We start from the raw sequence: 13984 nt of genomic DNA on the forward strand, positions 1-13984 counted from the left end.
AACCTCTGAGGGCTTTACAAAACAGCTGTATTTATTAAATCACACATAGGTGGACTCTATTTACTAATTAGGTGACTTCTGAAGGCAATTGGTTCCACTAGATTTTAGTTAGGGATATCAGCGTACACACTTTTCAGATATTTATTTGTAAAAAATATGAAAACCATTATCATTTTCCTTCCTCTTCACAATTATGTGCCACTTTGTGTTGGTCCCAATAAAATACATTTCCATTTTTGGTTGTAACATGACAAAATATGGAAAATCTCAAGGGGTATGAATACTTTTTCAAGGCACTGTAGCTAGCAGAAAATACAAGGTGCAGAAACTCTAGGCAGACTTTGGGATTGATTTGCCAAAACTGGAGAGTACAAAATCTGGTGCAGCGTTGCATGTAGCCATACACTTTATAACTTTAGCTTGTTCAATTAAGCTTTGACAATAAACCCTGGAAGCTGATTGTTTTCTATGCAGCGTATATAGTAAATACCTCCTAAACAGTACAAGTTTAGAAGATATTTACAGTACCTACAGGTAAGGCTTACTATAGGCTTACCTGTAGGTACAATTAAATAGGAAGACTTTACTTCCTCTATAACCCCTGTGTTTTGACTGCATTATGCCTTTATTATTATTATTATGCATAAAAAAGTGTTTATTTTTTATTTTGAAGAGATAGTAGAGCAACAGTGACAAAGAACTCTGCGTCTACATCGAAACAAGAAATATACGGCCACACAGAGTCCATATAACAGGAAAACATAAAAAGAAAGAAAACATAAAAACACTTATACAACCAGATGTCCTTCTTAATTTCAATAATTTTTATTAAATACAGGTGTAAGTAGATACAACTGAACTATCTTTTCTTATATATGCTGGGAGAGGTAGAACTGTAAATAAATTAACAATATAAAATAACAGAACTGTAAGAAAAGCGCCAGTCTCTGTACTACATCCGATTCTGACGGAGACTCCCATTCCCAAACAATCTGCAATGAAACAAAAGGTATAAAAACGTGAAAAACACTGCCATGCATCTGAAAGCAATGAAGGTTGCCTAATATAGGAATAGTGACTTCCTAATAACCTTTTATAGTTTAAGGTCATTATTATATATGAGGAAGAAAGACTGACACTTGTCTCAAATTCACAAAATAACTGTACTTCGCAAACAGCAAAAAGGGACAAAACCTCCAGATGACATGCAGCTATCTATGTTTGCCAAAGCGTTCAACTGTAATTCAATACTAAAGAAATCAGATTTGAAGGGGATTACAAAGATGAAGCTTGGCTGACCATCGCAGTAGCTACAAAACCACCCATAAGCAGCAATGGCCGGCCAGGTACGATTACAGCTCTCATGTAAATCAGTCTTGCCCTCTATGTTGAGTTAAAAATTCCCACCCCATGGCAAGTGTCTATACTAGCTTCCGGTCTGTTTATGTCAGCTAATCAGTCTGCATTTTTGCTCTACCTTCAGGAAAATGCTGTTAGAGATGTAGTAATTTAAAATACACAGATAAAGTTACCAATTGGGAGGAAATGTTTAAAATGGTTTTAAAGCTTTGTTTTTTTTTTGTAAAAATAACAAAAATTATACTTACCTGCTCTGTGCAATAGTTTTCAACAGAGCAGCTCCAATCCTCTTCTTCTAGGGCCCCCCACTGGCTCTCCAGGCCCATCCTCTTCACCTCGGCCCTCAGGGAAAACTGCTCTCCCTGGGGGCACCCATGCAAGCTTGCTCCCAAGTCCTGCTGCTGCATACATTGACACAGACAGCAGGACTCCACTACTCTCCCAAGTCACCAGATTTGATTGACATTAGCGGGAGCCAACCAATCCCACTGGTATCAATCTGTCCAAAGAGGAGAGAGACAGCTGTAGGAGCCACTGTGCTTGTGCACATCGCCGGATCGGATTGGGCTCAGGTAAGGAAAAGGGGGGGACTGGGGAGTAGCTGCAGCACAGAAGGTTTTTCAACCATAGAATGCATTAATGTGAAAACCCTTAAGGCTTTAGAACCACTTTAAGAAGTGCAGAGGGGTGCCTGGACAAAGGATTTCTTCAGTCAGGGGAGGAGGAATGCTAGCAATGAAATGATGATGCTGCCATCATTACAATTAGGCTAGATCCAACAACCATTCTGTATTCTACACATAGGGACCTATTAGGTCACTCTTAGCAACCTTCAATTTTTTTAACTGTGAACAAGGACACAGCAAACTGAAAAAATATGAAAATAGACAAAGAATTTCACTAGAAAAATAAAATTGGTAATAAAGCATAACCTCTAGTTAGGGTGCTAGGTTAATTTTTGTGTCTGGCTTTACTGTAAATCAGTGGTACAGCAGTTTTTGTCTATTCAGGGTTTCCTGCGCTGTTTGATTTCTCTTCCCTGCTTCTGGAAGAAGCTTCCAGAATATAGGGCAGGAAGATTTAAATAGCACAAATATTTATCATGCTACAGCCAATTCCTGGAAGACGCCCAAAAGGTGGCTGGGGAGGTGATACATTTTTGGGAGCCCTGGGAAGAGTGCTCTTTCCTTTTCAGGGAGGATTCCAGTTCTCCTGGGGCTGCTACCCCTATGAGAGAGCTACTGATGCAAGAAATTGCAGTCTTAGGTAAACTTGTGTCTTTTACATACTTTGTGGAAGTAATAGCAACCTGTGTATTTTTAGGGTTGGACACCAATCCACAAAGCATAGGCACCAACAGTGGGATATGATTCATTGTTGTTTAAAACTGAACTCCAGGCAAACAACTTAAATACAAAGATGAAATACATACAAGAAAGCCATTCAACCTGCCATAGGATTTGCACGGCTGTGCCGAACAGCACTGTCTGGCAGGGTAGAAGGTATATTTATATCAAAATGTTAAATGTCATGTCCCCCCTCAGCCTGTGACTTAACAGTGATGCAGCAAAAAGCTCTTCCTTTTGTAAATCTACTATCTCCTCCTACCAGCATGTTCCTTTAGGCACATAAGCAATGCAGTACAATGCAGGGTGAGGCCTACAGACTATGATGTCATTACGCCCACCGGTGTACAACAGCAAGACGTGTTTTGCTTGTGTATACCTTGAGATAGTTGTGAATATATTATATATGTAGTAAAGTGGGTATTTTTATCAGTACTACTCTGCCGACACTAAGTCATATTCAGGTACTTGCACCGCTTCCACAAAAAATGTATGCAATGGTCAGTATTAGTGATTATATAGAGCTGAATAAAGACACCAGTCTATCTAGTTCAACCTGAGTGAGTGTCTACAATTGTCCCTATCCCTGTACATTGCACACTTACATCAGTCCCTACCCTCAAGGAGCCCACAATCCAAGGTCCCCATTCATATACTAGGGCCAATTTTGAATGGAAACCAATTAACCTACCTGCATGTCTTTGGATTGTGGGAGGAAACCAGAGTACCTGGAGGAAACCCACACAGGCACAGGGAGAACATGCAAACTCCAGGCAGGGAGTGTCGTGGTTGGGATTTGAACCAGCGACCCTTCTTACTGCTAGGTGAGAGTGCTAACCACTACACCACTGTGCTGCCTTCTGCTTGATTCCGAGCATGCATGAACTTTTGTGTGATGGACTTGTGTACACTCAATCAGAAATTCTGACAAGTTTTGTCGTCGGAAAATTTGAGAACTTGCTCTCAAACATTTGTGGGTGGAAATTCCGACAGAAAATGTTCGATGGAGCATACATTCGATCGGACTTTCTGACAACAGGCTCGCATCGAATTTGTTGTTAGAAAATCCGATCAGGTGGTACGGGGCATAATACTCTACTAGTTGTTTCTATATAGTACCCACCTTCCTTCATGCTCCAGATTGCTGCCTTGTGCTACCCGATTTGGACCAGCTTGTGCCAAGTGTGATATAGAAATATTTGCTGGTGCTCTGAGCGGTCTGAAAGCAATTTCAGCATTTACACTGCGGGGATTATTCTTGGATTTCTTGTCTGAAACATAAAACAGTCTATTCAGCCTGCAATCAATTGTCAGATAACAACCTGCTTGTCATTTCCTATAATAAAATATTGCTATAGGAAAAAAAGGAAACAAACATAAAAAAATGAGCATGTAAATTGTTACAACATTCCACTGTGTAACCTATTTGAGCATTTATTTATTCAATGGAGGAGTGAACAGCACCTTGGAAAAATGTTATAAATGTGTTGCTGCTACCAACCATTTATATGTTGGCTTTCATTTAATGTAAAAAAATAAAAATAAAAAATAAATACATTTGTAAATCACATATCTTTTTTCTTCTCTGGGGTTTGAAATCAGCCTCACTTGTGTGTAGAAAGCGCATCATAAATATAAGTGATATACTCTCATTTGTGACATGAGGTTCAGATCCGCACAGGGCTTTTTTCTCAGAGAATAGGTGCAGGAACTCACCCTCTGTCCAACTCTCTGCCCCAGCCACACCCAAACCCCACCCAAACCCCACCCCCAGCCACACCTACCTTAGAGGAGAGAAGTACAGTGGCGCCAAAAAATTGTAATGAGTTAAGGCTTAGAAATGCCCATAATCACAGCCTTACAGTGCCCGTAATCGCAGCCTCACCATGCCCAAAATTGCAGCCTCACTGTGCTAATAATTTCAGAATTACTGAGCCCATAATCGCAGCCTTACCATGCCCATAATCGCAGCCTTACAGTGCCCATAATCGCAGCCTTACTATGGTCAGTGCCTGGATTACACACAGCAGGCATCTCCCGCTCTGACTCGGAATTCAGTGTGAAAACTTTGGCCGCGCTGTGACAAAAGTCCCGCCCTCCTCCTAGACCAGCTCGTGTGATAGACGCAGTGTTCTGTCCATCACACAAGCTGGTCTAGGAGGAGGGCGGGACTTTTGTCACAGCGCGGCCAAAGTTTTTTTACACTCAGCTCCGACCACTGTGTGTGACTGAGTGACAGGCGCAGCTGGGAGATCGCCCGGCGCTCGTGGAGGTGTCTGCGTTACAAATCCCCCCCAGCTCTCCTCTCATCACAATTCCCTCCCCAGCTCTCCTTGCATCACAAATCCCTCACCAGCTCTCCTCACGTCACAAATCCCTCCCCAGCTCTCCTTTTAACAAATACCCCCCCCAGCTCTCCTCGCTGTACAAATCCCCCAAGCTCTCCTCTCATCACGAATACCCCCAGCTCTCCTCTCATCACAAATCCCCCAAGCTCTCTTCTCATCACAAATACCCCCAGCTCTCCTCTCATCACAAATCCCTCCCCAGTTCTCTCTTTACAATTCCCTCCCCAGCTCTCCTCTCTGTGCACATCCCCCCAGCTCTCCTCTCATCACACATACCCCCCAGCTCTCCTCTCATCACAAATCCCTAACCAGCTCTCCTCTCATCACAAATTCCTAACCAGCTCTCCTCTCATCACAAAACCCTAACCAGCTCTCCTCTCATCACAAATCCCTAACCAGCTCTCCTCTCATCACAAATCCCTAACCAGCTCTCCTCTCATCACAAATCCCCCCAGCTCTCCTGTCATCACAAATCCCCCCAGCTCTCCTGTCATCACAAATCCCCCCAGCTCTCCTCTCATCACAAATCTTTCCAGCTCTCCCCTCATTACAAATCTCTCTAGCTCTCTTCTCATCACAACCAAGCTCTCCTTGAAGCAGGATCCAGTGCATGAAACCAGCGAGCCCAGGTAGTGGGGTCCAGAAACAGTCCCCAAGGTACACACTGAGAAAAAGGATTACAAAAGAAAAACATTTCGGAGTAGGAGAACCATCACCTAAGGCCTCTAACAAAAAAACAACAGAGAGTCTCACAGAGTGGGCAGGTCACATGGATGCACTCCAGGGGTGTCAAGTTTGCCAGTGTCCTATCACCAAAAGGTTGCCTGTCTGTGGTCCATGAATACAAGTCCTGTACTGTATGATTAAGATAGATTTTTTTCCAATATGTTTCCCTGTCATTTCATTTTCATACCCTTTAAACGCTTAAAGGTGTTGTCCCTCCCTCACTTCTTGACTGCACAAGGAAAGCAGAAGCAAAAAACTGATAACCTTAGCTCTCCAGCACTCTGCTCTATCCCATAACATCAGCATATTCCTTTGTAGAACAATTGACTGGCTCCTTTTAATGTTTCTCTCTCTCTCCGTTTTAGCTCTGCTGTATAGAAACTGCAAGAGACTGGTACCATGTCAGTTTTAGATAGATACATTGCTTACATTTGTAAAATACAATGATGTATTATTGGATATGGTGCTGAATTAATATTATTATTATTATTATCTTTTATATCTGCCTAGAGTTCAGCTTTAACTAGTTCAACTTTTTGGATGTAATACGTATGTCGAAAGACTGAACTGTTGATCAGAAGCCAATGGCTGCTACTGCAGCAATCAGCTTGTGCTTTGCTTATTCACTCGGCTCCCAGCTTGAAAGTGAAAGTGATGGGGTGGTTGTATAGCCAATTATCACTTTCATAAAGTGGGCGGTGCAGGTGCCCCCCCCCCCCCCTCACACCGGCGTCAGTCCCCATGGTTCCCAGGCTCTTCCTCTATTACTCGGAGCCTGGAATCACAACTGCCAGCCTCAGGATGGAGAGCAATGCGAGAGTAAGACATATCCATGCCTCGATCTCAGAAGTAAAGAAAGAAAACGGAATCGACAATACTTTCATCACTTCTGGTTTCAGATTCACAGTTTACTGGCCACTACAGCCAGGGGCCACATCTAACCGAGCAGATCTGGATTGAGTTAGATCAGGGGTCTCTAACTGGTGGCCTTCAAGCTGTTGCCAAACTACAAGTCCCATAAGGCATTGCAGGGTTGTCAGATACAAGCATGACTCCCACAGACAGAGGCACTATGGGATTTGTAGTTTTGCAACAGCTGGAAGGCCGCCAGTATGAGACCCCTGAGTTAGATGGAGCGAAGGGCAAGGGAGACATTGGGGTCTATTATATTAGTATCCAAAAAGAGTACTTGTCCCATGCTACCCCATTTATTATCCCCTGTATTAACATTTATTAACCCCTTATAATAGCAATCAAGTAAAAATAAATAAAGATAAGAAAAAAAAAAAGTAAGAAAAAAGAAAATGATAAAAAACATAAAAAAGAAAAAAGCGAAAAAAATAGCTGTTACCGATGCACAAATAAACTCCCAGAGCGCACATGCCACAAATATCAGAGAGAGAGAAAAAATGCCGGCACAAACTGCTGAGCTGTAAAGGCTTTTAAAGTGTCACCTATGGAGATTTTTGGGCAATTTTAAGATTTGACATGTTGGGTATCTATTTACTTGACACAATCTCATCTTTTATATACTACCAAAGAATTGGTATTATATTGCCTGTGTTTGCACTAAAATTTATTTTATTATATTTTTTCCTGAAAATTACTATCAGGGCCTCTGCTTTCAGAAAATCTACAATGGCCTGGGGGGTGGGAGGGGGGGTTTAGTAATTTTATTGCCAAAAATTAAAATTTTTACATGTGTGCAAAAATGAAAAAAATAGCTCTAGAGCCAAACTGGTTACACTAAGGATGTCTATTAAAGGAGAAGTATGGCCATGACTTTCTTGGCCATACTGCTCTTGTGTCTCACAACAGTGGACTTACTTTTGTTCTCCTGTGACCCAGAGTCAGCTGGCTATTGGATCTTTATTTTTTATTTACCCACACTTCTTCTTAAAGCTTTCTGTTTGCTATTACATTGAACATAGCTTTTCCTGAAATATCTCCAATCTGAAAAAAATCTTTTAAGTACAAAATTTGCTTATATAGTAAAGGTTCTTTTTTTTATTTTAATAACAAACATGTTATACTTACCTGCTTTCAGAAATTTTGTATCCACCATGTAAGATTTGGGTGACTGTTGCCCACATCCCAGGTAAGTACAAAGTAAGAAAAATCCCCCTTAGGTTGGTGGGACTTTAATGGCAACACATCACCCAAGAGTTCAATAAAATATAATTGTTTATTGGTACATGATAAAATCCAATAAATAGGTTTTGCACAAAAGGAGATAAAAACATACAATTTCAGTTACATGCTAGGAAAATACTTATGTGATTCACATGTTGTCTCTGCTTCACCCGATGCGTTTCAGGAAAAAACCTTTCATCGGGGGTGCTATGGGGGAGATATACATGTATATAGTATTCTATAGATAAAAAACATGCAGGATTTGATTGACAGCAGCAGGAACCAGAGCTGCTCTCACTGAGTTCTTTGAGGAGATAGAGCAGCGCTGCTGCTTTCTGGCACAATGCTGGATCAAGATCAGGCTCAGGTAAGTATTTAGATGGGGCTGGGACAAGCTGAACATGAAAGTTTTTTTTACCTTAATGCAGAGAATGCGTTAGGGTAAAAAACAAACATAAAACTACTTCAAAAATAAACTGAAAATGAATAATAACAATAATAAATATAATAAACACATGTAAACCCAATCACCAAAATTTCAATTAAGTTAACATGTTAAAGGATTTTTAAATTTGCAGCTAAAATAATACCTGGTTAATCCCTTTATGCTTGTCATACGCATACAGTATGTCAGCACGGTGGACCATAACACATATTGCATACAGCTACAGCTACCCCTGGTTTATGCTGGGAAAATGCGCACACAGTGCCCCGGCAGTCAGTAGGGCTCATGCACAATAACTATTGGTCCGTATAGCATTTGCATTTATATGTGTTTAAATTCCGTACAAATTTTCTTCTATTCTACTACTCTTCTGATACAAAATATAAAATGACTTCAATCAACATAGTAGTTTGTGCAAAGCAAGGACATGCTTGTGTTTTAGCTGTGTGCTATGTCTCCCTCCCACCAATGTTTTGGCGCCAACCATGAGGTTAGTGTGGTAGAAAAGATCCGCTGCTCACAGGTGAATTACTATGGCTATAATCCACATGGTGTAATGCAGGCGGTGGGGTGCCCACCCTGTCACTGCTAGCAGAGATCGATGTGAACAAAAATATTGGGATGGCTGCACTCCCACACGATGCAATACAGCTTTATTAAAGTAAACAAAAATCCATAAAAACAAACAAGCACAGACCGGCAGGGGAATAACAAGGTTGACGTGTTTCACATAGAATCCATGCTTTATCAAGCACGGATTCCGTGTGAAACGCATCAACCTTGTTATTCCCCTGCCTGTCTGTGCTTGGTTGTTTTTATGGATTTTTGTTTACTTTAATAAAGCCGTATTACGCCGTGTGGGAGTGCAGCCATCCAAATATTTTTGTTTACATGAGGTTAGTCTGCATGTGTCTGCCTGCAAAGTGCATGCACCCTTGGATGCAGCCATTGTTTGACAGGCATTGCTATCATTCCCAGTGATTGTGAACCTTACCCTTCACAAGGGCAATTAGCTGGCTGCTAGAGAGCATATAAGTTTAGGTGAAATGGGAAAACCACATGTTCTCCAGGAGTCAGATATTGGCCAACATTTATAGTAGTTACCCCCAGCAATTACAGTTCTTTAACACATAGTATGGACAGCCAGAGATTCATCTCCCTGCTATTAATCTCAGCAGAAACACAAACTTCCATTAAGAATAAATAAAAGACAGGACATAAAGAGTTCAACAAAACTTTATTGCAAGAACTGTAGGCTGCCAGCAAGCAGTACATGTCATCAGTGGTCTACATAGCCTGCCCATCTGTGAGATTTTTCAGCATGGGCAGGATTCTGGGGCAGAACGATACATGTCAGTTTGCATAATTAAGGAAGGTATCCTGGGGTGGCTGCATCATCTTCTGGCATGTAGGAATTTGAATTTCTCTCAAAATTCATAGGATGCCTTTATCAATTAATGATATAGCCCAATATCTACGTACACGTCATGGTTACCTTCAATGTCACACTGGTGCCTTCTTCTATTCCTTTAGTACCCTAGAGAATTAGAACAATCGTTGAACATTTATCATCAAGTCATAAGGCCAGACTAGAGTGATAGACACAGACATGTACCTACATGTATCAATTGACATATAGAATGTTAGACTTTAATAGAGAGAGAAACATACCTGCATACTCTGTGGAGATGGGTGTGCTACTGCCTCCTAGGAGTCTACTGGTGTCAAAAGATGTGATTGCCTCTTTTCACTCTCCTTGCCTTCCTCCTATTTAATCTAAGTGCCTGTTGTGCATCTAGATAAAAATATATACTGTAAATGAAGAGCACTAAACACTTGCATTTACATTTACATTGGATGATGTATATACAATATTATACAAAGGAGTGCAGCACAATATCAGGGCTCAATAAAACATTTCAACTGTAATAAAAAAAGTCCATATAAATCCAAAATGAAGCTAAAAAAACAGAAGGTGGACTAACAGTCCCAGTAAGCAAAAGAGTCCCCGTGAGAAATTTCAATGTAAGGGTGACTTTCCCTCCACCTCCAGCACACTTGCTTCACTGACCTCTAGGTGTGGACCACTGAACTAACAGATGGTCAACAGTGCATGTCCCATATGGGTGTAACCTCCAAAAAAGATCCGGATCCACCGATCGGCATTCCAGGGGTATAATGGTAAGAGAAAAGCAAACTCTTTGTCTTTTATTTTCATTACATTTTAAATGTTTTATTGAGACCTGATATTGTGCTGCACTCCTTTGTATAAGACTGACTTTTGGATTATGTGAAAAACCTTTAAGTGTCCAGCTGCATTTTATTTTTGTCTACTTTCTCTTTGCACTGATTTTATTTGTTTATTTATGATGCAGTTAATATAATCTTCATTCATGCATGGTCCAGCCTAACATCAATAACTTAATACTTTAAATCAAGGGTCTCAAACTGGAAGCCCTCCAGCTGTTGCAAAACTACAAGTCCCATGAGGCATTGCAAGGCTGACAGTTACAAGCATGACTCCCACAGGCAGAGGCATGATGGGACTTGTAGTTTTGCAACAGCTGGAGGGCCTGGACTCAATTGGCCTTTTGAGAAACATCAGTTAACTGGCATTAGGATGACATCTGCGATGTGATCCTCTTGCTGGGGCCCAACTCCGGGCAAGCTGTTCATTGGTGATGTCAATGCGAAAACACAGCGACCTCCAATGCCTGGTGAACCCCGAGCCCTCACCTGAAATTTTTACATATGTCAAAACAGAATGCCCAGAAACAAACTCTCAATCCCCACAAACACGTTTTAGTGCTTGCAGTACATTGTCGCACCCCATGAGAAAACTTACAAGCTGCATGATCAAGTTCATGGTCTATGTGTGGTTTCATTTCTGCTCTGTGTCAGCCATAATGTGAAAACTTTTGATTTCTGCAGGGAGGAAAGCTGTGCCATGCGATGTTACACTGGATTGTGGATGCAAAATATGCTAAGTGAATGGCGGTTGCGCTAGCTACCTTACAATTAAGAGACATGAACATGTGTATGTCCCTGCTATGTGCTAACATATACTACTTTCAGCATTGAATGCAGGTCAAACAGTGAGAGAATGCCCCATCCATATGAAGGAGGACAGGCACATGCGGTTTTCCATGCAACTGAACAGGGACATGTTAAGCACAGGTCACCAGTATTCTACTCTTTTCTTCAATAAATTCTCTACTTTTTAAATGTAACATTACAGGTCAACGTACAGATAAATAGTACCTCTTAGCCGCTGCACTCCGACGTAGGTGGTCCCTCTTCTTATTAAGGAGATCTTCATATTTTAGATGCTTGATGTCCCACAGTTCAGGGTACTGCTCAACCAAATCGATGAGGTCACTTTGGCTCACATCTCTGTTGCGCAGCATCTGGTCAGCTTTGTAAAATATTGTCCCGCACAGTGCATATGGTACAGAGAAGTGGCTTTTGACCTGTGCAATGTGCTATACTGTTTCCAGGAACGTACAGTCAGGGGAGGCAGTTGAGGCAGAGCCTCACCTGGCATGAACATTAAAAAAAAAAAAAAAAGCATTGAGGGTCGTAGCTCGGCGACCTGAGGTAAGGGGTAGATAGCCTAGGTCCTACCCCACCACTGGTAAAAATGTGGGGTTTCTAAGACCCATGTTTCTGGTGATACGGGGCTCCTTGCACAGCCTGTCAGAAGCTACATACAGAGCGGCCAGTTTAAATACAAGCTGGCACACTGTTTGCAGCAGTCTGAGAGGTTGAACACACAGTGCCTCTCCTCATTTCTTGCCAGAGGCACTGAGCTCAATGGACAGCTTGGAGTCTTGGACCAATGGTAAACTACCATTAGTCCTTAGCTGTCCAATAAAAATGCTGCAGTGGAGACACGCCTCTCACTGCAGTGTCATAGAAGGGGCATGTGTCTAAAAGACAAATGCTCCCTTCCAGCCCAGGCTTCTTAACTACAAGGAAATAATATTTACCCACAATCTCATGTTTTACTCACACAGTTAAGAGGGAGAATAAGAATCTGCTGCTGTTAAAAAGGTACTGTTATAATCAAGCTAAATCATATATGATTATGCTATATGATAATAATTTATTATTTATTTACTGTGAAATTACTGGTTTGAAGATATAACTCCAAACTTCAGTAATTTGTCCGTTAAGCCACTTGCTTGAGTACAGTTTTAGAAAATATAGTAAATTACCTTAAAAACAATATATAATAATTATTTGTATATTACTTATGGTAATTAACCCCTTGCCACCCAGGCCCTTTCTGACACTTCTCTCCTACATGTAATAACCATACTTTTTGCTAGGAAACTACACATAACCCCCAAACATTATATATATTGTTTTAGCAGACACCCTAGGGAATAAAATGATGGTTGTTGCAACATTTTATGCTACACGGTATTTGCACAGCAATTTTTCAAACTTGTTTTTTTTTTTTTAAAACAATTGTTTCATGAATATATATATAAATAAACAAAATACACTATAGATAACCTGTTTTTTTGTACAATACGAAAGATGATGTTACAACAAGTAAAAAGTTACTGAACATGTCACGCTTTAAAATTGCACACACTCGTGCAATGGCGCCAAACTTCAGTACCATAGGTGCCGCTTTAATTTTTTACAGATTACATGTTTAGAATTGTAGAGGATGTCTAGTTCTAGAATTATTGCTCTCGCAATAATGATCGAGGCGTATGTAACCTGTGTGTATCTGGCTCTGATACTAGCCAGTACCTCACCAGCGAGTGACCTCACTGCAAGTCCCTATTTCCGGGTATATGAATATTCACACTGCCGTTATTTTTGGCAGGATTAAAGAATGCATGCATATACACATGTATGCATTACATGTACATGTGTTTATATGCATAAATGACTGACCTCAGGCACAGATTTTGAAGCAATGCAGGATTACTGATCCTTATGAAAGGTGCACATGAGCCCAAAGGAAACAATTCACCTGCGTTCAGATCTGTAAAAACATTCTATATTGTGGCTATGTGCATGCTGACTCTTGTGAAATGCTGTCATATCCTTTATGTCTGTGTAGAGGACTCAATTTTGTGTTCCAGAAGCAAAAATGACACTGCATATTTACTTGCAGATGGGAAAGGAAAGTGCTTATGTATGGTATTCTGAAACAAACATCAGCATAAAAAAAAATTGTTTACATGTGATATTGAAAGCGTGAAGTGCTGCAAATAACAAAACAATAAGCCCCAGGTCTCAAATATAGAAGGCAGAACCCTGCTAGCTTTGTACCTGACACAAACAATTCCCTGAGTACCGTTCTTCTGGTACCTGCTGCTCTGAAAGCCGTGTTTATTCAGCTACCCTACCGGCTGTGTGTATGTGAAACACACAGGAAAGCATTGTGCGTGTATAGCACACGCTATGTCTGTGTTGATGAAGCATCTATAAAAACACATTTTCATTAATACCCAGCAAGGCTGTTTTGGATGTCTGCTTAATTGCTGCAGGCTGACATCTTTGTCCTTCTTTAATTGCTGCTGATTGACATTTTTGTTTCTAAGCATTAAGCATACGTTTAGAAATTAGTCTCTGTGATTTTAATACAGGGTGCTTAAAAGAAA

At 40.9% G+C, this 13984-nt stretch overlaps 1 protein-coding gene across 5 annotated transcripts in view; it reads right to left on the reverse strand.

The window, feature by feature from the left end:
- Positions 1–803: 803 nt before the first annotated feature.
- Positions 804–13984, reverse strand: part of LRRC9 (leucine rich repeat containing 9) — a 212075-nt gene continuing 198894 nt past the window's right edge. For 3 of the 5 annotated variants that reach the window (XM_077464391.1, XM_077464390.1, XM_077464389.1), the window contains 2 exons: positions 3829–3976; positions 804–992 (listed from right to left, as the gene is read on the reverse strand). In XM_077464391.1, coding sequence (XP_077320517.1) covers positions 953–992; positions 3829–3976 — 188 coding nt within the window. In that variant the 3' untranslated portion in view covers positions 804–952. Of the gene's footprint in view, positions 993–3828; positions 3977–9575; positions 11895–13984 lie in introns of those variants that run through there. The other 2 variants (XR_013264863.1, XM_077464392.1) reach the window with 2 other exon arrangements.

The sequence above is a fragment of the Lithobates pipiens genome, unplaced genomic scaffold, assembly GCF_037356315.1.
Source record: "Lithobates pipiens isolate NorthernLeopardFrog02 unplaced genomic scaffold, aLitPip1_a1.2 Scaffold_30, whole genome shotgun sequence".
NCBI classification, from domain to species: Eukaryota; Metazoa; Chordata; class Amphibia; order Anura; family Ranidae; genus Lithobates; species Lithobates pipiens.